The following is a 26,049-nucleotide window of genomic DNA, read 5'->3' as shown; positions in this document are numbered from 1 at the left end:
ATTGGATGCAGGGAGAAACACAGTGACAGGGGTTGAGGAAAAGGCTGAGGTGCCAAATGCTTCTTGCCCTTGGATCACAACACCCCTGGGCAGTGCCACAGGCTGGGGGCAGAGTGGCTGGGAAGTGGCCCAGTGAAAAAGGACCTGGGGCGCTTCTTGACAGTGGCTGAACATGATCCAATGTGTGTCCAGGTGGCCAAGGGCATCCCGACCTGTACCAGCAATACTGTGGACACGGAAGTTGGCCACCCTGTCATTAAAGCAGATGAGAGAGTTCATAAAGCCTGTAAAGTAACTGAGACAGAAGACTGAGTGCACAGAAGGGACTAAGCAAGGCCCAGAGCAGGTGTGCTATTGGTTCCAATGTAAGCCAGAAGAAATAAAGTAAATCTTGTTTCCTGGTTTTAAAAGATAGGTATTGCCTATTAAGTCATGATAGTAGTTTTTTTTAAAGAATCACATGAATTAAGATTTTATTTTTAAGGGTTTGACTAAATTAACGAAATGCCACTTGTGGTGACAACATTGTGTTACAACCGCACGTAACAGCAAAGGTTATGTAGGAGCAGAGGCAATGGGCAATAATTGAAACACAGGACTTTTGCAAAACAGCAGGAATTGCTTCTTCACTTGTGAGGGGGTCTGAACACAAGCACAGGTTGCCCAGAGAGGTTGTAGAGTCTCCAGTCTTGGAGACATTCAGAAAACCATCTGGACGTGGCCCCAGGCAACTGCCTCCGGGTGGCCTGGCCTAAGCAGGGGGTTGGACCCGATGACCTCCAGAGGTCCCCGCCAACCTGAGCTCCTTCGTGATTCTATGAGTTCAGAGCAACAGGTCTTGCAATATTGCAGTAATGTCTGGCAGATAAACTGACATCAACCTAACTTCAGCTGTCAGATACACACAAAGACACAGTAATAAGGAGATAGCCTAATATTTCCTTTCTTCCTGAGAGGGTAATTTTATTCAGAAGGGTGCTTGGATGCTTGACATTGTTAACTCGAGGACATTTTGCATATAACTTTTTACAGGCTCAGGAGATTTAATGTGTTAATAGCCAATTGACCAAGGTGAAAACTAAAAAGAACTTGCCACTTTTGTTTTTACCGTCTGAGGAGAAGTACTAATGCCAGACTACATATAAAAAGATAATCTTTTACAGGATCACTCTTGTAATTTTAAACCATGTAATTTTTTCAATCCAAGGCACTAAAAGAAAAAAAATTATATGAAGTTGCAGAAAGAACTTCTGATTTGAAGAGTTATAATGGGAGAGATTTCTTAATAAGCAGGCAATTGTCTTCAGAATACAGCTGGGAGAGTCAGAAAGTCTCCTTTTTTCTTATTCTACATTTTTGCACAAATTTGGTTAAACACAAATTAAGTGGCAAAGAAAAATAACAGACCTCCCAGTGAAAGTTAATACCTAATGGGAAATAAAGAGTTTGCACTGCTTCCAAAGGCATGTCTCAAACCTTATTTGTTCAGGGAAAACTCCAGCTAAGATTGATGAGGAAAGTGTTTCCCTAGTTTTATTATTTCATATTTCTAAGCAGCTTTAATATTCAAGTTCACATCAAGTATAATTACAAAAAGCCCATTCCTTGAAAAAAAATAAAAATCTTAGAGAGGCAATGAGAGGAAGCAAAGCCTAACCCAATGGCCATGCTTTTCATGTGTTGCTCCTTCTGCCTGCAGGATGTTCAGCATATCATGAAACTACTGTGGTTATGATCTGATGGGATAAAATATTTTGGGAAGCAATGACTTCTCTAAAACAGTAACCCTTGCAGTTCCATGTAGCAGCTGAGCTCAGCAGAAGGTGGTGGGTGGGTGCAGATCCAGGGCAGACAAACTGCCCCACTGCTGTCAGGCAGCAGCACTGTGCTTGGAGTGGGTATTATGAGTATAGAATGTACTATAGGGGGACATGCAGTGACCCTGGCTGGTGTCAGAAGTCACTGTGCAGGGCAGCAGTTGGACCTTAGGCAATGTGATGCTCTGTCCAGTCTTTCCAAAAGACTTACATATTGGCTGTCTCCACAGATATTATTCCAGAAGGGCCAATCCTATTTTTCATGGATGCATCAAGTAAGCACATGAACAAAAAAGATATCTCTGTGTGGATATACATGTAATTCTCCATGACAAAGATGCTTCTTCTCCTTCAGATTCCAATACCAGTGTCCTTCTTATGTGATGACATCTTGATGCAGAACAGTGAGATGAACAAATGTCTGTGTTTATCTGAAACAGTCGCTTCCAAAATAAGTTCTGCTTTGTATATAAGCTGTCAATCTTTTTCAAAACCAGAATATACACCAAAGTCATAAATTATGCCAGGTTAAATTTTCACATTGAAAATATTCTTCCTCATACCTCAAAATCAGTATCCTGTTGTATTGATAAATCTTCATTTGGATCTCTTAATGTATTTGCCACCAAGATGCTCCTTTTCTGGTTTGTTACAGACTGTGCTTGGTGTAGTAATAATTGCACTGACCAAATATTTTATTGGTCATTATAAAAAACTCCCAAGTTTTACTTTGCAGATGAGTAATATATGTCAAGACTTTAGTCCTAAGTGTTTCATTTTGACATAGAAAATTGTCTGTAAATATAAGTATGTCCCACTTTTTTCTTTTATGTTAGTATTTGGCTTTAGAAGGAATTCCTGCAACTGAAGCAGTCCTAAAATTGTCTCACAGATTCTGTTTCACCATGTGCATGTGTTGATTTTATGTGTATATATCCCTGAGAAACTATACACCCTGAAATAATGAAAACTTTCAACGTTTCTGAGCTATTAATCCTGAAAACTACATACTGCTGCTTTCTTTTTGTGCCTGAAATTCTCCAAAGCAGTCTAGGGGATTTAGACACATATCGTCTGTTAATTCTAGTGGTAGACATTTATCTAAATCCCCTACATAACTTTTTATTTTTTAAAAATTACTCAGGCTTCCTTTTATCTGCTCACTTTCTCTCTGTAATAGCACTGGCTAAGCACTGCCTGTGTTAAAAATATTACCTCCTGGCCACCCAAGAGGATTAGACGGCTTTGTACCAGAGGAACCAAAAGGGTGAAACAGCTAGGAAAGAACTGTGCAAGTGTATCAATTGCATTGTATTTTTTTCCAGAAGAGACTGTATCTTCAGTAGTGTGTGAGCACACCTGGTAGGCTGGGTGCTTCATATAGTCTGTGATTCTTCTGGTGTTAAAATAATGCTAATTGGAAAAAGCCCACAGCTGCTATTGCTATTGTTATTAATAGCAACATTGTTTGTCTTCATACAGTTTGCTCTTCTCTCTTTCAGTTTTAAGTTTTAGTAATCATAAAGTTCTTGAAAGAATTCAAGTAAAAAAAAAAGTAATTCCATTCTTTATACAATTACCATTTGTTGGAGGAACTAAAAAAATTAAAATCTCCCTTAGGAATAACCTCTTCTTTTAAGAATTTTCTATCTTTTATTTCAGTAATTTTATATCTGGACTGCAGCAGCGGAAAGGAGAGGTCAAAAGGTGAAAACATCAATGCTTATGTAATCCCCAAAGAGGATTACTCCCCTCACAAAAATGGCTAGTATGCCATGTGAAATTAAGGATATTCATTCTGTGTCTGCACATCCCTTGTAATGGAATTGGTGAATCTTTAGAAAAATAGAGCAATATGAGAACAACCCAGCTTTTCCCATGGTATCAGCACAGATAGTATTAAAGTCCAAAACCAGTTTTTCTAAGCCAGCACTCGCCAAAGAGCTCTGCAGAGCCTCCCTTCCTCTCACTGTACACTTCTGCCAACTAAAGGATGACAGGTATACAGATTTATTAGAAATGGGAGAAGGGACACCACTTGGATTTTAGCACTTCCATTAGTCCTGGCAAACATGCATGCATTGTTTTCTCATTTGGACCAGGACTACACCCATTCCCAGATGGATAGTACACATTTATTACATTTTGCTGCCAGGATTACACCATCTGAAGCAGTCTAAAACATGAGAATAATAAAACCATAATGATTTTCAGGCACAGTGCTACATAGGACAAAAATCACTGAACAGATACTTTGTTAAATCATTTTACATGCCATTGAATGCAACAGTTAATGACATATTATAAATCTGGTGGAACACCATTATAAAAAAAACCCCAAAAACATAATATGTCTTGGAAGAGCTAGTGAGTGTGCCAACCCAACTTCCAATAAAACTTTATGAGAAAAAGAAAACAACTTCTTAGTGCCAGTGCTAATATTTCAAAATGAATGCCTAATTAAATTGGTATTTACATATCACATACGAATGCCCAGCTGCTTAAAATCCAACAGGATACCTTTTGAGACATAACTTTGATCAGTGCATTTCCCTGTACATGACTGTTTTCATTGCAAATGAGAAAAATTCCTGCTGAGAGTTAATTTAAAATCAATGCATTATAGTTACACCATAGGATAACACAGTTAGTACTTTCAGCCAATTAAACCAGTTTACCACCAGGAAAGTTGCCCTAAAAAGTAAACAAAGTTCAATGTTGAATTTTACTGATCTGTTCTAAATTTGAAAGCATTTTCTTAAATTTTTCACTGGACATACTGCAAATAATATGCAAAAGAAAAATGGTGCTTTTGAATACAATTGAAAAGTAGGATTAGCTGGAACAGAGTGCCTTGATTGCACATTTCCTCACTCATTGTATATAATTAATCATATTATGAATGTATTTTAATAATGCCTTATTTTTAAAAAAAGTAGATGCTAAGATTACTTGCTGTCACATCATTTATGTCTTGCTCTGCCCTGCCCTGACTTCTCCTAAGGGACAGAATGCCAACCAGGTTCTGCAGTGACAAAACAATATGGATTCATTTGATTGTCACTGGTGGCATTTTTTGGCTCATTTTTCATGGCTCTGTCACCCAGGTTCATAAAGAATTGCTTCTCCTTATTCTCCATATTTGGATATTGGTTTTCAGTGGCAATTTTTCATACTTGACTTGGCCGATGTGATCTTTGTTGCTGTACGCTGACATTTGCTATGATACGAGTACCTAGGACTTGAAATACTATCTCAGATTTGACTTCAGATAGTTCTATGAGAACAGAAGGTTATTCCACTACCAGAAGCAATTAGATACATTTATATCACCAGCCTGCTGTCAGCTGCAGGTGCAGAACTGAAGAGGAAACACGTATTGGGTTAATATTCCTACCTTCCAACTCCCAGCAGCCAAGTTCTGCAGTGCCCCCGCTGCCCCCTCCAGCGTGTCTGGATTTGAGCACTCAGAAAGAAGTGTGAGGTAGGGTTTGACTATTGAAGGGTGCCACAGCATCTGGATTCCTTTGGGTGGTTCTGCACAGTCTGGGAGAGGTCCTACGCCATCCCACTGTTGGAAAGCATAAATCAGATTGTCAGCAAGGAACAGTGAAATACATTTGAGAATTGCCTCAGATGCAACTATAACATCTGTGAAGGCATCTGCCCATAAACAGATGTTCTCAATTTTTGCACATCATGTGATTCTTCATGGAGGAACCAAATTTCCTACTCAGCATTCCATACAGACGAACTATCAGATTGGCAGAAATCCCAATGTTTTAGCTAGCTGAAAAAACAAAAACACTTTTCAATGTATGTATTTTTTTTGTGTTTGTGTGGGAACAGAAGGCAAATGAACATTATCATAAGAGGCAAATCTAGAACTTGCATGGGGAGAAGAGATTTTCTTTTCACATCCGTCTCAGTTCTCCACATTGTCTGTCTTCCCATGAGAAGAAAAACAGCACAAAATGCTACTATGAAAAACGAAATCATTCAAGGCCATGAGCCTTCTGTGCCATAAAAGGCACAAGTGTGACAAGTCTTCTTCAATGGCACAACTTCTGGCTTCTCACAATGAGAGTGCAGGAGGTACCAGCCAGCCAGCTGTGTGGTCTGAGACTCCAATGCAACTGGCAGAATCAGCCCTCACAAAACATGCTGTTCCTCTCATCACATGCAGAGTATTGCCATGAAAAACAACCCAAGTCTGATATCCAAAATGTGCGATATTTAACCTGAACAAATGGTAGGTTATTGCAAAAACCCACTCTTACCAGAAATAACTATATTCCAGGAGGACAGAGGTTCTCCTCTCCAGTGGAGCACACAACACTTGCATCTACGTACGGAACATCTCAAAGGAAAATACACAGACTTTCTTTTTGCCTTTTAAACAAAAGTAAGATGTGGAATGCACTTTCAATAAAAATTTAAACGGAAATCTACTTATATATTTATTGTATATTTTTTTTTGTTTTGCACAGATAAATAGATTTTAATAACTCATGGCACTAATGCAACTGTTAGAAACAAGTCTGAACTTTTTAAGAAATACCTTTTCTAACACTTCTGACATGTCGACATTGTGTAACAGAATAAACAGTAAACTTTTAGTACCTTAGGTGAGAGGTTACTGTGCCTAAATAAACAGAAAATCTGTACCATAACATTAACATCCACTTATCTGATAGCATAAGTCAAATTAACTCCTGTTTTAAATCTGCAACAGTTAATTTAACTAGGTTTATTGTGAGCGTACAATAATCCTTGCACTGGGAAAGACCTAGAACCTCTTGTTTTCAGAAAGTATCAACCATCATTTTATTTACAATAATGTTAAAAATAAAATACATATATTTTAAGGGACAATCAATCAAGTGTTCCCTAATAACAACTAACACAATTTCAAGGTTTTGTGTGATTAATGTCTTTAGGAATGAAACCTGCTATTCTTTTCTAAATTAAATCAGAACAAACACCAAAGTGGAAAGCTAGAGGAACCATTTCATACCCATGAGCAGTTACCAGAAAGCAGCTCAGGTGTGAAACTCACTATGCTGGACAAATGTTATCATAGTTCAAAAGAACTGGCATAGCAATGCCCAGTGATGGTTGAGAAAGTAGAGGACAAATGCCTTCTGGAGAAACAATGCCTTCAAATGACACTATTATGGGGCTGTGCCTTTGAAATTTTTAATGCATTTCTGCCTTTAAACCAATAGATTGTTTTCAGTGCATGTGATTCAATTCTTCTTTTTCCTCCTTATAAATCACCAGCCTTGCTAGAAATGAGTTCTTTTCAGCTCATAAAAAATACATTAAAGCCTGCTTCTTATTTTAACTCTCAGAATTCAATCATTCACACTGTCAGATTTTTTTGAAAACAAATGAAAGACATATCTTACAGGTCAAATCTGACTTCACCCCAGGTTTAGGTTTTGCACCTTAGTAAGACCACTAATGAACGACTTGTGATGTCCAAGGGCACCAGTTCAAGCCTTCACTTGCCTCATTCCAACTTGCACGAATTATGCACTACGCAACTAAAGAGTGTTTGTACAGGGTATATTATCTCAAGGACAAAGCACATGAAATGCATCAAATATACCAGATCTACCCATATGAGGGGGTATATACCTCTGTGGGGGTATGAGGTTTTTTTATGCTCAGCTATTTACACTTGTATGATCCCAAGGACTACTGAAAATCAGCTGATATAAACAGAGCTCCATATACATGTTCATGCTGTGCTGGTACATATAAAGCACTGGAAATGATCTAGCAGATAAATTAATATTTAATGTTGTTTTGCCATTCTGCCCAGTAATGAGAAAACATTAAAAAAAAAAAAAAAAGAAATTATTGCATTTCCCTGCCCTCCTTGCAACTCACTTTCAGCATGATTACATTAATTTATCACCAACTGAGAGGGAAGACCTTTTTCCCAAGATGCTGCGATGCCTTAGAGCCCATGTAATAATGATGAAAATCTTTGGTACCACACATGCATGTGCAGGGAAAGCACAGGAAGTTCAGTCACCCTGGAAAATCTCGTGCAGTGCTCTCCACATGTGGTGTGTGTGCCCAGAGCAGCTGAGGGGCTGCACAGGGAGGGTGGCACTGCTCACCACGCTGTGCTGCTCTTGCCTGGGTAATTACCTGCACAGTAGCTGGTATGGAGCCATGTTTGCAATTTGTGCTGGAAACAGTGTTGATAACCCAGGGATGTTTTAGCCACAGCTGAGTAGCACTGACACTCACACTGAGTAACACAGCCTTTTCTGCTCCTAAACCCATGCCACCAGCGAGGAGAATGGGGATGCACAGAGCTGGGAGGGAATACAGTCAGGACAGCTGACTCCAGCTGACCAAGGGACATTGCATACCACATGGTGTCATGCTCAGAATATAAAGCTATGAGGAAGAAGAAGGAAGGGAGGACATTCACATGGGGTTTGTTTACCCAAATCACTGTTATGCATTGTGGAGCCCTGCTTTCCGGGGATGGCTGAAGATGGGAAACATTTATGCCTGCTCATGGGAAGTGGTGAATGAATTCCTCCCTTTGCTTTGCTTCCCTGTGGGGCTTTTGCTTTCCCCATTAAACTGCTTTTACCTCAACCCACACATTTTCTCACTTTCACTGTTCTTCACCCCCTCCCACTGGGTGAGGCTGTGTGGGTTTGGCTGCTGACTGGGGTTAAACCACGACACCTGTGGCTGCTGTGTCTGTGGCAGCCTCTTCACTGTAGGGCTTGGTGGCTTCTGGTGGCTTCTGTGTAGCTGAGCCCAACTGTGCAGCACACACAGAACTGACGGGGGTAAGCAAAGAGCCTATTGCAAAAGAGATTTGCCTGATATCTTCATTCATTTATTTTGTATTTCACAAACATCAGCTGCCTGAGCAAAGAAAAGGATATTTTTCCCTGAGTGGTATTAGAGTCCATATCTAAAATAGTGGTGAAGGCATGGCAGAAGTTGCTTTGCAGTTTGCATTGCTAAATATTAATGAGCTGTGGCAGCATCCTCACCCAGTAAACACTTCTACCCAGTAAATTACTGGAAGAGTTACTGTACTGTTGCTGCCCATCAGGAATGATCAGGAAGGTCTATCTGAAATAGACTGAGGCTGCAGTAGGAGCCTCTGAAAAAGAAAAAACATGCAATTACTCTTCCTAGCTTATACCAAGGAAGAAAAAAAAAAAGTCATAAACAAATATTCCTTCCAGGCTTCCCTCCTTCAGCTGAAATTACCCACATATATTGTGGTTGAAGCTGACAAACTGCTTGTTACGTGGGTGAGATACAAATCTCTCATTTCCTGAAACTGATGCAAAAAAAGAATGAAAGTATAGAAAAATAAAAAGCCAGATATCAAGATCTTTTAAGAACAACAGAATTTTGGTAGTAAGAGTACTCCAATAAAATTTCCAAATTTTCATAATTGGAACTTTGAGAGGAGAAAAAGATCACTTATCGAGATGCTTTCCTGTGCTGCACAATAGATTATCTACCACCACATTCTCATTTTAATGAAAGTAAATCCAAATTTATAGTGCAATTGTACTAAATACCTGGGAAGGCTGCAGCTCAGCAAGAGAAGTATATTCTGCAGATTTTAGGGTTTGTACTAACAACCTCAAATTGTTGGGGTTTGCTTTTAAATTGGTATCACATGACCATTGGTTTTCCTGTGGTAACAAAGAAACAGTGCTTGATTTGAATCTGTTACATATGAATTCTTCCTTTACCCCAGTCTGTACAAAATACCACTACTGAAAAAATCTAGGAAAAAAACATCAACAAACCCAGCAATGTCTAAAACCATCTAGACCTCTCTCCAATGATCCCAGACGTTTGGGATGGTATGATTACACTGTAGCTATGTCCCTTGAAGCAGCAGTGACAAAATTCACATGAGCAATTACACAGTGCTTACTAAAACCATCTCTGAAATAACAAAGACTTTTAAATTGAAAGGCCACTTAAGAAGACACTGATATCTCATCCTGCATGTCTTAGTGGCTGTGACAGTCTCTGCCAGCTCTCCCTAGACATGTCACTCCAATAACCTCTTTTGGACAGCTTTGTCCAAGACGTGAATTGGCCAATGCTAAACAAAGAGTAGAAACCAGAAATTCAGCAACAAAAAAATACAACGAAGTCGCAGAGCTTGATTTCAGAATCCATGCAGCTGGTACTAAGCAGGCAGGAATACCACTGTTTACATCAAGTCAAACTTCAGTTTAGATATCCAGGCCTAAATAAAGGTGGTGAATATAAATGCAGGTGTTAACTGACACAGAGACTAGAGTAGAATGGTGGGAGAGAGAACAGAATAAATAAAGGTACCTTTCCCAGTTTGTAACATTTACAATTGCAGGAAAGATGTTTGAAATGCTTTCAAAACATTTAAATGTATTGAATCATTATAATTAATTCCAGATATTAATAAATCTAAATTTTACTTTACATTGTACATTACACTCTTAAAATAATTGTCAGTGCTTTTACTTAACTTTTTAATAATATGCTTAATATTAGCTAAGAAAAAAAATATTAATTCACTTTGTATATTTTCTCTTTGCTTAAAAAAAGACCCTTACCAAATGAAGGGGGATGGAGTTAAAGCTGCATGCCCTTCTCCTCTTCACAGAAAGCTGAAGCTAATTGGCTTTGCAGTATGTTCCAGGAACTGACAAATACAAATTATATTTAATAACCCTGCAGTTTTGACTTTGAAAACAAATTGGCCATACATGACACTGAGAGTCTCACAGAGTATCTGGCAAGATGTTGTGTTGGCAAGCAAGAAAGCAGAAATGCTTTCCAAAATGCTCTGTAAGGAATTGCTCAGGACAGTTGATTCTTGCTACTCAACATCTGACATAACCACCATGTGCAAGACGAGGAAGAACAAGTGGAAATAATATTCCTTCTGAGCAAGAATGTATTGGCAACACAGCTTTTCATCCCTAATCACATCCCTTTTCATCCCTAAGTTCATGTTATTGGTTAAACCCAGGAGCTGCCACCATTTCTCTGTTTCTGGGCTTATTAGCTTGGTATGGCTTGGTAGAGCACGAAGCACACTTGGTAAAACAGTGGTCTCACCACATGAAAAGACTTATCTGGCAGGTTTATTTTTTATGCTTTTTGAAATATTATTGCCTTAAACCTTCTATTTCACATAGATAGAAGAATTTATAGGCCATTTAGCAAGCATGCTAAAGAGGTGTGCCAGTCAATTCTTAATGATATATAACTTGAAATGTTGCTGTTATAGCTTAAGGCTCCTGACAGAAGGTGAAAAAGAAGGTCAGGCTCATTTCAGAAGTGTCACTTCCAATCAAAAACAGACTTTGGGCTAGATTCTGGTTTGACAAGAATGATCACAGATGAGGAACTCGAGATAAGCATGAAGCCAAGAAGTCAACTTGTTTCTCTTAGAGAAGAAAGGAAAAGAAATGAAATTGTGCCACATGTATACATAATGGGCTGTACAACAAGAAACAAATAAGGATTAATGACAACTCCCTGGTATTTTTTTTTACTGAAGTTGGACCACACACCTGATTTGTCCTAACTGCTTTTTGTCATAATCCTAATTTCTCACACAGCTCAAAGAATAAATCTGTTTGCAGCAGTGAGCATGCCAGCAGCATGAACAGCATTTTCAGCAGTGGAAGAATCAGCTTCCATTTGAAGAGTGACACAATACAAGGCAGAGAGGTTGATGTCTACAAGGTCCTAGTCAGAGATGAAGGGGTCTGAGGCTGGAGAGCTTATTGGGGTGAGGGTTCATACCAGCTGATCACAGGTAGGCAGCAGAGGAAAACTAACAAAACAGCAAAGAAGTACAGGTTTGAGACAGAAGCCAAGTGAGCTTTTTTTTCTGAGGCCTTAACAGAAGTTTTGATTTCTGTGTTTCCAAAACTAAAACCAGTGCTATACCTAGATTTTATCACAAACCTTCAAAAGGTTTGGGCATCTTCTAACATTTAATTTGTGCAACAAAGCAGATGCCTCAGAAACCTCTCTCAGCTCTAGTAAAACAATTGTGGCTCTTTTAACATCTCCCACTTTTATTCTGGAATGTGGAGAACACTTGTTTCATGTGATCCTAAGGGAATTCTTTAAGTAAAGTAATTTGCAAAGTGTCATTAGACCTATGATCTGAACAAAGACACGTCTTACTTGATTCCAAGGTGCACAGAAGTTGCCATTATAGACAACTGATAGACGATTGGCATCATTAATAAAAAATAAATTCCAGTTTGTTCTTGAAAGGCCTTTGAAAGAAGACACATTTTATACTACCACTCAGTTCTGTTCTTTCCTTTAAGTAATTTACATGCGACTACACCTGAAACATAACTTAGAAAAAATTGGGATACTTGCTCCACAAATCATAAACCAAAGAAATGAACTTGTACTCTCTTTGTAGAGAAAACCCATGAGAAAGTGACTTTGATATTAAACTTCTCCTGTTTCATGGCTTAAGAAACAAAGTCCCCTGTTCTGTGAAGGATTTTTTGCAAGTACAGAAAAGTGCATCTTCATTCACATTCTTGGTCTAAAATTATACGTCTGTTTTTCTTTTGCAACTACAAGTTTTGCTACTATTTTTTTTACAAAGACTTTTATCCAAAAATTAAAGACTACCTCATAAATGCACAATGAAATTCAAGTAAATACACAAAAATGAAGAAACTAAGTTACAGCGATACTGTAACAGGAAAATTTCAAAACTGCATTCACTTAAATCTGAACAATTTTCCTCCACACTGTTTTGTACATCTTATATTCTGAGAAGAACTGAAACAGCAATTTTGTTTTGCAAAAACCCCATGGGCTGCCAATAAAGGAAAAAAACCCTACACCCTGAACACATATCTTCTGGGGACATAAAATGTAGTAACCATAGAGTGGACACTACTCCCCTGTACTGAGGTGTCACAACTGACAGAGACGTGCCTGTGCCCTGGGCTTTACCTGAAAAGATAAAACTCCCAAGTATTAAAGGAACCACAAACACAAAGAAGCAGATCTTTTCACACAATTGAACAATTGTGTCCACACTGGACAAGCACCTCTGAACATACTTTTGTACTTATTTTTGCAAAATAAATGGACAAAAAGGTTAAATTTACTCTTATCACAGTTTAAGTTATTTTATGCTATTAATATAAATGTGGTTACATGAAAAAGATAGCTTTTCTTTTCCATTTTTGAGGATAAGTTGGGAGAGCTGTTTCTGGCACAGTGATCTTGCTGCTATTGTTTTTGGTGGCACTCTAGTTAACTTGATAATATATTAACTTGATAATATACTTCAAATCATTTGGAATGTTCAACAGCAATCGAGGATTATGGGGTGAAAATAACCTGCAGAAGGCTCACAAGGCCCCCTTAAAATTCCTGAACTGAGTAATATCCACATGTGAGACCTTGAATATGGCAAGATGAAGAAGGATGTCTGGATTTAAAGGAAATTAGATGAAAGAGAAAACACCATTAGAAAAATGTTTCTAATACTTGTAAGACAAAGAAGTCCAATGCACAACAGAATCAGTTCTGGAAAGAGTAAATTTATGTCCTTGCCACAGAAAATCCTAGTGGTCATAAACTTGAAAATATGTGTGTAGTTTTATTGTTCTTTACACTTTAAAAATTATATAAAACCGTTCCATGAGGCCAACACTAACAGCTCTGAGGAAATCTTTACCATGCAACATACTGATAATGAGCACTCATAGAAACAGACAAAAAATATCTAAGAGCAGGCAAAAGTATGCACATTGTAAAGATAATTGGCCAAAAGAGCTCAGCTCTTTGGCCTGGAGGAGCAAAAAAAATGTTTTTAAGGGAACCATTACAGTACAGAGAGGCCCCATGGGAATAGTGAAAGAGTCAACAGTACAGAGTTAAAAGTATGACTGTGAGATCCAAAAGTCACAGAAGAAAGAGAAGAGGAAGACTTAAAAAGCCTTTAGCTAGTGAGTGTGTGTGCATGTGTTAGTAAACAGAGCAGCAGAGAGCAAGCCAAGCTGCAGTGTGACGCATTCATACCCAGACATGCTATTTTTTGCTCCTGCACTTTGAATAACTGCAAGCGCAGTGTGTGAGAACTGTTAATTCAGAAACAGGGATGATGACTACTTCATGGGGTAAAATTAGTTTGCTTCAACACTTCTAATCTCACTGTAGCCTAACACAGGAATCCCAACAAAAGGCCATAATAAATTCAAGTTATCTGATTATAGGGTGTTTAACCACAAGAGTAGGTGAAATAAGTCTTACTAGTAATGAGTGCTGCATTTTTCAGTATCCAAAGCTTTAGCTTAGTAGTGTTGCTAGAACCTTTCCACATCAACACAATTTGGCTTCAGGAATATTTTCAGTACTGGCTGACATAATTTATTACCCTGTGCACTTAATTGCTTACTCAAATAAATATTTTTTTTGAGCATTCTGAAACAGAAATAAACTACAATGCAAAAAACTGAGTAAGTGTAGGAAGAGGTAGAAAACTTACTACTGCCAGCACAGGCTGTCTGAAAAAGCCCATAAATCAGTAGCCATTCTTATTGCTATTTGCTGTGTGTACAGTGTCTTTCTCTGCAATACAACTGTTAGTATTCCCCAAATTATAAGTTCTTAATAGGATAAAAAAGGAGATAAACACACTTCAACAATCAAAATGATAACCTGTCAAATAACTTGAGGAAGCAATCAAGGCTTAGCTTTTCAACTTTTCTTTGGTAACAACATAAAATATATCAAAATATGAATGCTTTTATAACAGTCACTCGTATTACTTGATTCAGTCCTGTACAGTTTTCTTTCAATGTGTAGAGACATGGTACAGGACTAACTTTGAGGCAAGTGAGTGTATATATACAAGCCTGATGTTTGTTTGCATTAAAGCCTTTCTACACACACGTGGCACCGTGGAATTACAGTGTAAAGTATATGCAGATTACACTTTTCATTAGAAATGGCTTCCTTTCAAAGAGCATTTTATGGTATTTATGGCATTCACAGTGTACCCATGACTACAGTTTCCAGGTGCACCACATAATGTACAATTTCTCAAGCAAACATATTTTATTACTCCAGAGTCATATTCTACTTTAAGCTCTCAGCTAATTAACAAGGACAACAGTTTTGTATATTATGCATCACGCATTTAATTTCTAATACAGTGCATTAATTATTTATATTTTAAATGATGGGCACTTCAACCACTCACAGCACAGCTGCAAATAAGTTTCATTACCTGATCTTGTGATTTCTTTTTCTTCTTCTTCTTCCCCCAGCACCCTGAACTCTCTGCATCTTTTCCATTGGCATCACCACAGAGTAATCCATCAAGTTCATCCGTTCCCATCTGCTGTCCCTGAGATGTTTCTGCAGCTAGCCTGTATGAGAGGTTCCTCAAAATGCACACACAGTTTTCAACGGTCTGAAAAGTATGACAAAAAGAAAAATACAGAAAACAAAACCAGAGAAAGATTAAAATCCTCCCCTTGCTCACTCTGAATATGAAGCAGAAGGAATGCCATCTATCTTTGAATGTGGATTTTCCCAGCACAATTCTTATGCACACATTTCTGAGTGCTCCCCAGTTAATAACAGGTTAAGAGATTCAGAAATTTTTATGGTAACAAAGCAGTGGTCTGAACAATACTTTACTGGGAGTTTTTTTATTGTTGTTCTGAATTTCACACTGCAGCCCCATGTGAAACACATGTCAAGGTAAAAAGCGATCAAGAGAACCTGAACACTCTGAATGTCAGAAAACTCCCAGCTCAGTGAATAGAAAAGGCTACAAACAGAAAGTGGTAACAGATCCTGGGTTTTGTCCTTTTAGAACCAGAAATGACCTTTTTTTCTGGCAGAAATTCTATGTAAATTGCCATAAAATTTGGTCTGAGTTCCATTTCACACATACTAGTAGCATGAACAGATGATGTTTCTCCAGCCCCAGAAATAGGACTAGAAATCTGTCTTGCTGTTTTTACTGCTTCTAGCCAGGCTGCAAACAGATACCTTGTGTGCAGCCTTTCCCTTTCATCCATTTATCCCCCTAATAGGTTGTGCCTTCTGTAGAAGATGCAAGCAGGAATCCATAAATGGATGAGACCCAGTGGAGGAAAATTCACTTGTAATTCAACCTAATTTCCCCAAGTCTAAAAGAAGTTCAGTTTAGATGTGAAACCTGCTCATTTAGTTGGTTCAATTTGGTTTGATTATCCCTAATAAGAAGGATATGAGCTTAATTTTCTCCCCACAAGGAAAGCATGGTTAAAAAAGCCATTCTCTATCTATTTATATTTATTTCAACTGCTTCTAATGCTCTATGGAGATAAAAAGCAATAGCCACTACATCCCAGCTCTTTTGCTCCATTAGCCCAGAATGGAATGACTGTGAGGTTTTGAGCTCTACCATACTCTGCCATATTCACCAGTGAGGCAAACAGATGGGGCTTCATTTCCTTCCATGTATGGCATGAGCTTCTGCCAGGTATGCACTCAGCACACATTTTTTGTGATGACACAAAGCTCCAGAGGTGACATAGAATTCAGATTCATCTACACAAGAACACTTATGTATCTGTTTTTTAACATAGATGAAATGTCACAATTTTGCAATATATTTGTACTGATTTGAAATTTCTGCCAAATACATAAACACATGTAGAAATATGTATGCATGTGTGTGTCTGTGTCTAGAAAGTGCTCTTAGTGCAGCTTTCACAGCTGAAAGCTTTGCAAACATCATAGTGACCATAATTATTTTTCTAAGTTTGCTACCTCTTTGTTTTTTTTTACATGAATTTTATTCACTTCTGATATAGCATGCTGAAGTTAAAGCTTTGCATCTGTTGATTAGAATACTAAACTTTAATTTTCCTTTTAATAAACCATAGTTTTTGCATTTAAAATTCTCATTTTGTGGAAAACATAAGGTGAGGTAACAAGGTAACAAGGTAACAAGGTAACCTTGTTACATTAAAGTAAAAACTGATAAGCAAACTTCCAAGGCTCCAATTCAATCAACACCTTCTCTATTAAGGCGAACTCCTACATGCCAAGAAAGCTGGTTCTAACCACACAGCTGGACAGACTTCACTCCTCCTTGACTTTCAGGGATCCTTGAGTTCCTTACTCTGTTTTCAGTTTCATCATAAAGGGGCTAGGTACAAGTTCACTAGTTTTTCTACTCCAGCTACTTTTAAGCTACTCTGAAGCTAATGAAGTCAAAAACACCCCCGTGTTTGGGGACTGGCAACAGCCAGGTTTGCCCCAAACCCTGCTGCCAGGTGTTGTGCCTGCCTTGTGGGCTGGTGTCCTTCTAGCATCCCTCTACTAAACTTCTATTAATGGAACATTGATTATAGGGTAATGGGTTGTGAGATTTTTTGGGTGTTTTGAGGGTTTTTCGAAAAAAAAAAACCAAACAAGCCATGCTGTTAGCCCAGCACCTCATGCTATGAACCTCTCTTAATTCCTCTCTCTGTCCCCTGAACTCACAGGCAAATTTCCCCTATTTGATTCAGATGGTAGCCAGAGACTCCTGGAGATTATTCCTCTCAAATCTATAAACCCATGGGGGTCCACAGACAACTCTGTGAAGTAGTATTTGGAAATACAAGCCGAGTGGACTTTAAAACCTTGCTGCATAAAAGGCTGCTCTCCTGCAATTCCTAGGGGTTTGCAAATGGACCAAGGTTGCCCTAGAGCAGGAACTGTAATTAATTTAGCACCATTTACTGAAAGCAAAAGAAACTGGCCTTTTTCTTCTTCTCTGGAATACTTTAATGCATTACAAATCTTCAATTTGTAAATGCTTGGAGTCTTTTTAATTAGGGAGCGCCTTTCACCTCTGGAGAAGCTTGTTCATAGACTAGCATTTTAAGAGAAGTAAAGTTGACATAATGAGGCATCTTAACACAGTTGTTATTGAAAGCATTCATTGATCCTCTTCAAAGAAGAAATAATGTTGGTTTTACTGCAAAACTGCTATTAATTGCCCAATTCTTTTTTGCTTGTTTGCCTTCTAAGCCTACCTCACTCTCATTAGCTCTCATACTGGGTACTAAAAATCAATTTTAAGGTAAAACTGGCAGAGCAATGTAAGGAACTTTACAGGGAATATGACATATTTTCTCTTCTTAAACCAGTATCATACTTTCTACTTCAATAATTCAACAGAGAGCATGACATGCTTTACCTGTCCACACTACACTGGTACAAATACAATGCTTAGCACATGAAAATAAACAGCTCACCAGAAAAAAAAAAAAAAAAAGGAAGAGATGGGCTAAATTATGCTTTGCTAAGACATTCCTCACAATGCATTGAAAAAAGAATATCAAGAAAAACTGGTCTGTTTATAGTCCCCATGTACCCTGAATAGCTGTATTTGCTGCTGAAAAGACAAAGAGGACAAACCTTACTATCAATTTCACTGCTCCCCAGAGCAGACTGGATCACGTACAGCAATGCATCTGTCAGGCCATCACACTCCCTCATTCTTCTGCGGGCCTCCTCTCCAGCAGAGCTGACATTCCTGCAAGGCAACAGCAAGGGTCACTATCCACACAGCTCCCTGCCCCACTGAAACCTTCTCACAGTTCACACACAGATAGAACACACGTTTTCCTTCTTCCTCTCATCAGGTCAGAGCTGTGAATAATGGAGACAGCTGCAAATGAGCTCAGGAAATGTAACACAGAGGGAAACAAATGGAAGACATCAGGTCCTCCACAGGATGGGGCTGAGTGGCCAAGCAGCATGCGCCCACCTGCATGGGGAGACTCATGGCCCACTAAATTTGGACGATAATTTCCTGATAATTTCCTGTGCTGATAATTTCCTTCCTTCCGTTCCCCTTCCCCTTCCCCTTCCCTTCCCTTCCCTTCCTTCTTTCCTCCTTTCTTTTTAAAATATGCATATGTACATATAAATCAGGATTTTAAAAGTCTAGAGGTTTTGACAAATACATCTCCTAGGAATTGAAGAGCCCAGTAGTTAGGGTTCTTAACCTGAGAGACAAATATTATCAGAGCATAATATAAAACACCTGCTGTTGCTTGCTTCTCATTTTACATGAGTGTTTCTTTTTCTCTTTCATTTTGAGAGAACGTTAAATTAATGCCTCAATCTTCTCTTTACGTAGTTTATTTTGCATTGCAAAACTTAAGGCCTCCGATTATTATAAGAACATTGTAATTCTTGTGTTCCTTAGATGGGGCCACATGGCCTTCTGAATATATTTATACAAATCCAATTAAAACAAAATTCACTGCATAACATATTGTGTCATAAAGTTCAAAGTACTGATACACAAAGAAACAAATATGTATGAATGAGCATTTACAAACAGAATCTATATTTGCTAACATCAACTCTCCCAGAGAAAAACTGTATGCAAATATGCATAGCAGGTTTGATTTGGAAATGGGTGAATTAGCAATCTCAAGAATGGGGTAAAACTTTACAGAGTGTCTTTCAGTAGGGGAAGATAACCCTTTGCTGATGTGGCTCATCTGCAGCTCTTCCCTCCCCACTACTAAAGTTTACACAAAGAACATTAAAAGCACACACACCACACCTATGTAGTTAATGCTAATGTGTGGAAATGGAAGGGAGGACACTGGCCCTTGAATTTGGGAAGAAGGCAAGGCACTTTCTATCTTTTATGCTATATTCAATGACCTTTGCACTAAAGGTGGAAAAAGCAGAGGAATCCTGGGAAGGAGGAAAGAATTTCAGATGGAAGAAGATGGGAAGACTTAGGGCTAGGTTTCCTTTCAATCTTTTTCTGCTCTATCTACTTCATCTTGCTCTGCCTCCTTATTATCTAAAAAAAACCTGAAAAAAGCATTTTCATTTCCCCAAAGCAACAAAGAGTCCTATAACTGGACAATCTCCCAGTTCCAATGCAGGTTCCTAACTGACTCTGCCCCCTAAACACATATGATTTCCCATCTATACTTGCATCCCCACACAGTCCTAATTAGTGCTGCTCTCCCACACACAAACTGGCCCAATTAATTCAATACTATTCCCTTCAACTCAGCAGACAGCTTGACAGAAAGCATATAGCCCCGGAGCACTGGAATGAATTCTTGTATCTCTCTAGCAAACAAATTCACCCTCCTTGAAACCCCTCATTTTTGGCCACATTACACATCAGAAGCCTGCCCTTCATAACAGCTTGCAAGTTTTGTGTTGTCTGGTTCCTCTGGTCCCTAAACTCTAATGCCTCCTTCCTTTATCTCTCTGCTGCTATAAGATCAGCAGGTGAGTGGTTTTCCTCCTATTCATGGGGAAACTTTCTTCTAGGAAGTAGGGTCTGGATAACATCAATTGAAAAACTCTCTCCCTTAGAAGTGATGGAAACTTCTGACTTACCTTTGTGTGGCAGAAATAAGAAGGTAAAAATATAGAGTATGGTCTTCCCCAAACAAGTATCTGTGCCCTATATTTGCAGGGCTGGGGACTCCACCTGAAGTAGAGTAGACCACACTCTTTTAAAGGCAAGAGCTCTACTGATATTCTGAAAGGACAACACATGTAGGAAAAGCAGAATCATGAACTGGAAAAGCTCATTGTGGGGTTTAGAGTGAGGACAAGAAGGATTATTTGACTTCTTTCTGAAACTTCATTCTCTTACCCTCTAGGCAGATAAAGACAGCAGTAGGCAGATAAATAGAGATGGAGAGAGGGCACTGAGGCACTGGTGCAGGTTATCCAAAGAAGTTCTGGATGTCCCATTCCCTGCTAGTGTTCAAGGCCAGACTGGATGGGGCTTTGAGCAATCTGGTCTAGTGGAAGGTGTTACTGTCCATGGTAAGGTGTTAAAATTCAATAGTCTTTAAGATGCATTCCAACCTTAACTGTTTTATGATCCTATGACTGCATGATGAAGAAAGTTGTATCCAGCCCTAGAAGAGCAACTGCAGAATAGGAGGATGCTGAGGAAGAGTTCTCAGCATGGCTTTGCACCTTTCTTTGCACCACTAGGAAAAAAAAAAAGCTGAAATATTCCTGAAACCTTTTAAACAGATGTACTAGAATAATGTGTAACTAGAATAATAAGGCTTCTTTAAATACTGAGTGCAAGCTTTCAAAATAAACTGATTTAGACACCACCAGAAACAGAGATATAGTCTTCCTGATCTTCTAATTGAGGTGATTTTTCCTTCTCTCTATCACAGTGAATCGCATGTCACCTTGACTGTGCAGAAGCCTGCAAAGACTGTCAGCCTCTCAGCTCCTCTCCAAGTTCACCAGAAACTCCTCCTCACCAAGACAGCAATGTAGACAACCTTACAGTCCCTGAGCTGTGAGCTATCTGCCTCATTCATTTCCAGCAAACAAAGAATATGAGGCCTTTGCACAAAGCAATACAGACACACCAGGGGCACATCTTGCACAGACAATGCATTTCCTGGCTCTGTATGGAGGAGATGTCGAGTCGGGTTCTTCTGTTTATCATCCTTCCCCATTATGCTCCAGTTGCTCCTTTAATCAAGAGATGGATATTCTGAATTCCCATGACTGCCTTTTCTTTTCTTACAAAAGTCACTGTTTACTTTCTGCACTGACTCATAGCTACTACAGCTCTCACTGAGATATGGTGCATTTATTTACACAGGAAACAGCTAAAAAACAACATAAATCCCAACCTTGCTTCAGCATTTTGGCAGAAATAATCAGTTGATTATTTCAAGACATACACCTCAATATCTAGTTAGTCTCATGTCACCTCTACTGAAATAATCACTCTTAACTGAGACAATGCACAGAGGGTCTCTAATACCACCATGCTCAGGCTATGCAGTTCTGCAAAAGAGAAACACGTTCCAGATTTAATGAGCGGTCAAAGAAAACACGCTGTCATTTAACTTGGACATGCTGTAGCTGTCAGTGTGACGGAATAAGACATGATTTGTCATTTGTGAATTTACAGGCCACGGTGCAGATGTTAAATTGGAACATTAGTAGTATCTCCCGTTGGTAAGATGTCACACTAAGTCAGTGAATATTTTTCCAGCATCATTTTTCAAACAGGTGAAACCATGTTTTCTGGATGTCTTACAGGATGTGGAGATACAATACACAAGTTTTCAGGGAAAAAATACTTCTCCATTATAAATGCAGCCACCCTGTATACTTTGATTCTTAGTGTAAACTCTACTCATGGTGTATGTGAGCCATAGGCTGTCATTTTGAATCTAACAGGACAAGGAGTCCTTCAGCCTGCCATAAAACAGTAAAATGAATTTCAACTAGAATCCAGTCATGCAGGAATACCAAGAATACAGAGGGCTGAAGAATAACTCTCAGTTTAGTCAGAAGGTTCCAGGTAGACCTCTAAAACCCAGCTAATGTAAATAGCTTTTTCTGATGAGAAGAAGACTAAGGACAGATGGAGCAAGAGCTCAGACCCATGTTCATCAAACTGATTTTCTGAACAAATGGCAGATTGACTTTGCTAATTACCTAGAAATGGGAAGAGAATTAAAATAATCCAGCTTCAGTTTCATGGGAAAATGTGCCAACTATCATATCATCACCTGAAAGCTATCAGCAGGCATGATCCTCCATACCTAGGGCATGTCAATCCAAAGTTCTCGGGATATGAAGGGTGTGGTATAAAGGAGTGCACTGTGCAGAACACACCTGGCTCCTGTTAACCCTGGCACTAGCATTAGTTATTCAATGCCATCGTCAGGCTTTGAGGTAGGGGAAGATGGGTGGTGCCAAGCAATTTCTTTCTGCTTTAGGGTCATTTTGCATACATTCATACAAACTGTGGAAAGTTCAGAGCAATGTCTTTATGATTCTAGGATAACTAAAATTATCTGCCTTATACAGAGGCAAGACAGATTTCTACAGAAAGATCATTCAAAAGGCAAGCCAGTGTGCTGAGACATGAACTCTGGATATGGGAATATTTAGCAAGCTGTTGAAACTACTCCCAAGGCAGTTTTATCCATCTCAAAGACAGAATTAAAGCATCTGCACCTGCCTTCCCTAAGCATGCTCAGGTCTTGCCAAGTAGTAGGACCTTCCCTGTAGCAGCTACCAGTCTTCAGACTGCAGATCTCATTGAAGTCATGCCAGATAATGGTTGAAAACAAATAATCTGCATTTAGCAATGGTGAAATTGAGACAGGCATCCTCAAAGCCCCATGACAAAAAGAGAAACTATGTTTAATATCTAGCATATGTAATATTTTGTTATGGACTGAATAAGAGAGGACAGACATGGGAAGGATAATATCCTAAATTAGCTGGAAAGCACAAGTTATCTTCATCACCATGAAACTTCAGGGGCTTTCCAAATATATAATTATTTCAAGAAGTTTTGTGTAAAAGGGACTAATCATAAAAGCCTCAATCTTTTTCATCTTTCTACAGGTTATAAGAGCCACCAAAAAAAGATTTTTCACAGCAAGGGGGAAAGGTTTACAAAAATCAAGAACTATACCAACCCCATTAATATTATAGCAACTGCGATTATGTTTGTCTGAGGATAACTAAAAAGGGAAAAGCCCTCAGAATACTGAGTAACTGAGTTACAACTGGCACACAAAATAATTTTCTTTAAATCACAAACCCAAACAAACAAAACCCCACCCTGAAACTGGCCTTCTCTAGATCTGCTCTTTTATATGCTGCCTGTTTCTATTTCTATCTGACTGAGCATTTCTCCTTCAGGGACCAAGCCTTGTCTCAGGGGGAAGCTGGCATCCCCAGTCCCATCAGAGGGTGCTGTGGTGATGATGCTCTGAGCTGGCCTGCCATGTAACACACGATCCCCTAAGAGCTATTTCTGTATTTCTGTGCTTTCTCTGTACACTCCCAGCTGCTTCTGGCAGCATTCAGGCTCTTTGCTGCAAGTGTTTAATACAGTGACACAGACAGCAAAATGAAGCAATTAACACCATGTATGTACCCATCAAGTGTGCCCAGTGCTGTCAGCAGACCCTGTGCAACCATACAGTTTGGGGGGCTTTTTATAGTGAAGTAGACCTCGAGTCACATTGGCTTATCTGTGAGCACTCAGTGCAGCCTTTAGACATGGAATAGATAAGTTAGCTGTAGTAGTTCTGGTTACTACTGCAACCTTTAGACAAATTTTGATTTTTTATCATTTGTACTGTAAGAATTTTTAAAATAATTTCTTATTGCTGGAAACTAAACTAGCTGATAAGACTAGCTATTTCTCAGACAAAATAGAAATTTAAACAAAGCAGTGAGACAAAACCTTAGAAAACACAAGACAGTTCATTCTTCATTATTAGAGTTTTTAAGTGCTAGGTTTCCAGTGACTATAAAATCAGCTTATAGTTTGGAGGTAAAAATAAATTAAAATAGATTTTTCAGTCACTGCCACAGATTTCCCTTTAACTTTTCCCGACTTGAATGACAGTTCAGTGCTGTATCACCAAAATCAGCAATATTTCTTCTTTGTAAGTATTCTTAGCACCACTGATAGCTTTCTCTATAAGCTGGCTTCCAGAATTTAGCAATACTGTATGTGGATTAAGTTTAACCTAAGTTTTGGGGAAAACCTGTCTTGTATTAATTAGAATAGCTCAACTTTGTTAAAGAAGATCATTCTATATCAAAAAGGAACTTGGCCTAAGTGAGATCTTTCTTTCACTTTAAAAGAATACTTTGCAATTAGACAAACATCTGACAGTCTAATACAGTCTTGGTTATTAACCTTTCTATCAAATGCTATGACAGTGTTATTTAGCTTTGGTTATTCAGTGGTACCTGTTGTTTTCAAAGCATCAGAGCAATTAGCCTACCAAGTCAAGCACTCAACAGGTGCCTTTTACTGCTGTGCTTCTGCATGTCCAATCCTGAGGCTAAATGCACTGTTTTGAAGGACTGCTCTGTGGGATTTGTGAAGCAGTTGACTCCTAACATCATTTTTTGCTATTTTGATAGTTTTGAAAGATACGCTATGGGACAGAACATGAACTGCAATAAACATCTTAAAAGAAACTGTCTCTGTAAAACAAACCCAAAAGCACCCCAAATTTTCTAGCAGGAACAATTTTGGTAAGACTTCATGTTATAATCAACCCTGGCTTCATCTGAAAGGAAAAAAAAAATTATATTTACCCCTCTCCTTTTTTGCTGTGTTTTCATTTGATGTGCAATTCTATTAAACTACAATACACAGAATTAGACATAGTGTATTGAGGGAATCTTTAAAATTATGGTATAAAAAAATCCTAACTGCATCAAATTTCTGTTTTGATATTTAATTTCTCTGACGTAGTATTTGGTTTTATAAAAATCACTGCACTCATTAATGCTCATTAATGTTTATACAGCTTTTAATACACTATCTCTTCATTCAGAAAGAGCTGAAATATTGAGTCACTTACTGCGCTGGGGAAGACCTGCTGTGGTACAGACTCTGAAGGGCAAAATGGGAATAGTTTAAATATGTCAGTGTCAAGATACTTTTCTCCATTTACAATTGTCATGGTGCTAAATGGAGCTGTAGATGTGTTGAAGACTGCAAGAATGTAAATACAACAGCATCAGCTTTTGATGATCCAGCATTAAATACCAGCATTAGCTCAGGTACTTCTGTCCTACAGAACCACTGTCCAGAGGACTCTGCAGCTCTTCCTCTGTTCATGGACTGAAGAGCAACAGGACAAATTTGTGGAGAAGGATGGCACTGAGGCTGCCAAGTGCAGGCCTCACTCCCTCCACCAGCACTCAGTGAAACACCCACGTGCCCGGTGGGAGCATGCCCTGAGGAACTACTACTGGTCTCATTCCACATTTCTTCCCTGGCTACCTGTTCTGATCACTGTGAAAACTCAAAATTACTGTGTCAGATGTTTCAGCATTGAAAAGCAGTCCATTTTCATTTTTCTGTTCAGCTTGTTATCTTATTCAGAACAAAACTGATCAGACATAAATGGTTTTAAATTAACTTCCTTCTACCTATTGTTTAGCAGGTTATTTTCTTCAAATTCTTATATATTGGTCTGTTTTGATGCTCTTTCTCTACATTAACCATTCAAGCAATCTCTAAAGTATTATAATTCAGATTATTTGTACATAATTTCTATGTCTACTTTTCTTCTCCACTAAAAGATGAAGCCTCTGTTTGTCCAGTTTAGGACTGTGGGAAAGCCTTTGACTTGCATGAGACTGCCCTAGCAAA

General features: G+C 38.7%; 1 protein-coding gene across 3 annotated transcripts in view; it reads right to left on the bottom strand.

Moving 5' to 3' along the window:
• The window catches only part of CTNND2 (catenin delta 2), a 521,421-nt gene that overhangs the window by 79,049 nt on the left and 416,323 nt on the right, over positions 1–26,049 (bottom strand). For all 3 annotated transcript variants that reach the window (XM_058819679.1, XM_058819688.1, XM_058819696.1), the window contains exons 12-14: positions 18,285–18,402; positions 15,106–15,291; positions 5,215–5,388 (exon numbers count right to left, since the gene is read on the bottom strand). In XM_058819679.1, the coding sequence (XP_058675662.1) occupies positions 5,215–5,388; positions 15,106–15,291; positions 18,285–18,402 (478 nt within the window). The remainder of the gene's footprint in view (positions 1–5,214; positions 5,389–15,105; positions 15,292–18,284; positions 18,403–26,049) is intronic.

The sequence above is a fragment of the Ammospiza caudacuta genome, chromosome 1 (genome assembly GCF_027887145.1).
Source record: "Ammospiza caudacuta isolate bAmmCau1 chromosome 1, bAmmCau1.pri, whole genome shotgun sequence".
NCBI classification, from domain to species: domain Eukaryota; kingdom Metazoa; phylum Chordata; class Aves; order Passeriformes; family Passerellidae; genus Ammospiza; species Ammospiza caudacuta.
The sequence above is the reverse complement of the archived record's forward strand: the minus strand, read 5'-3'. Positions and strand labels throughout refer to the sequence as shown.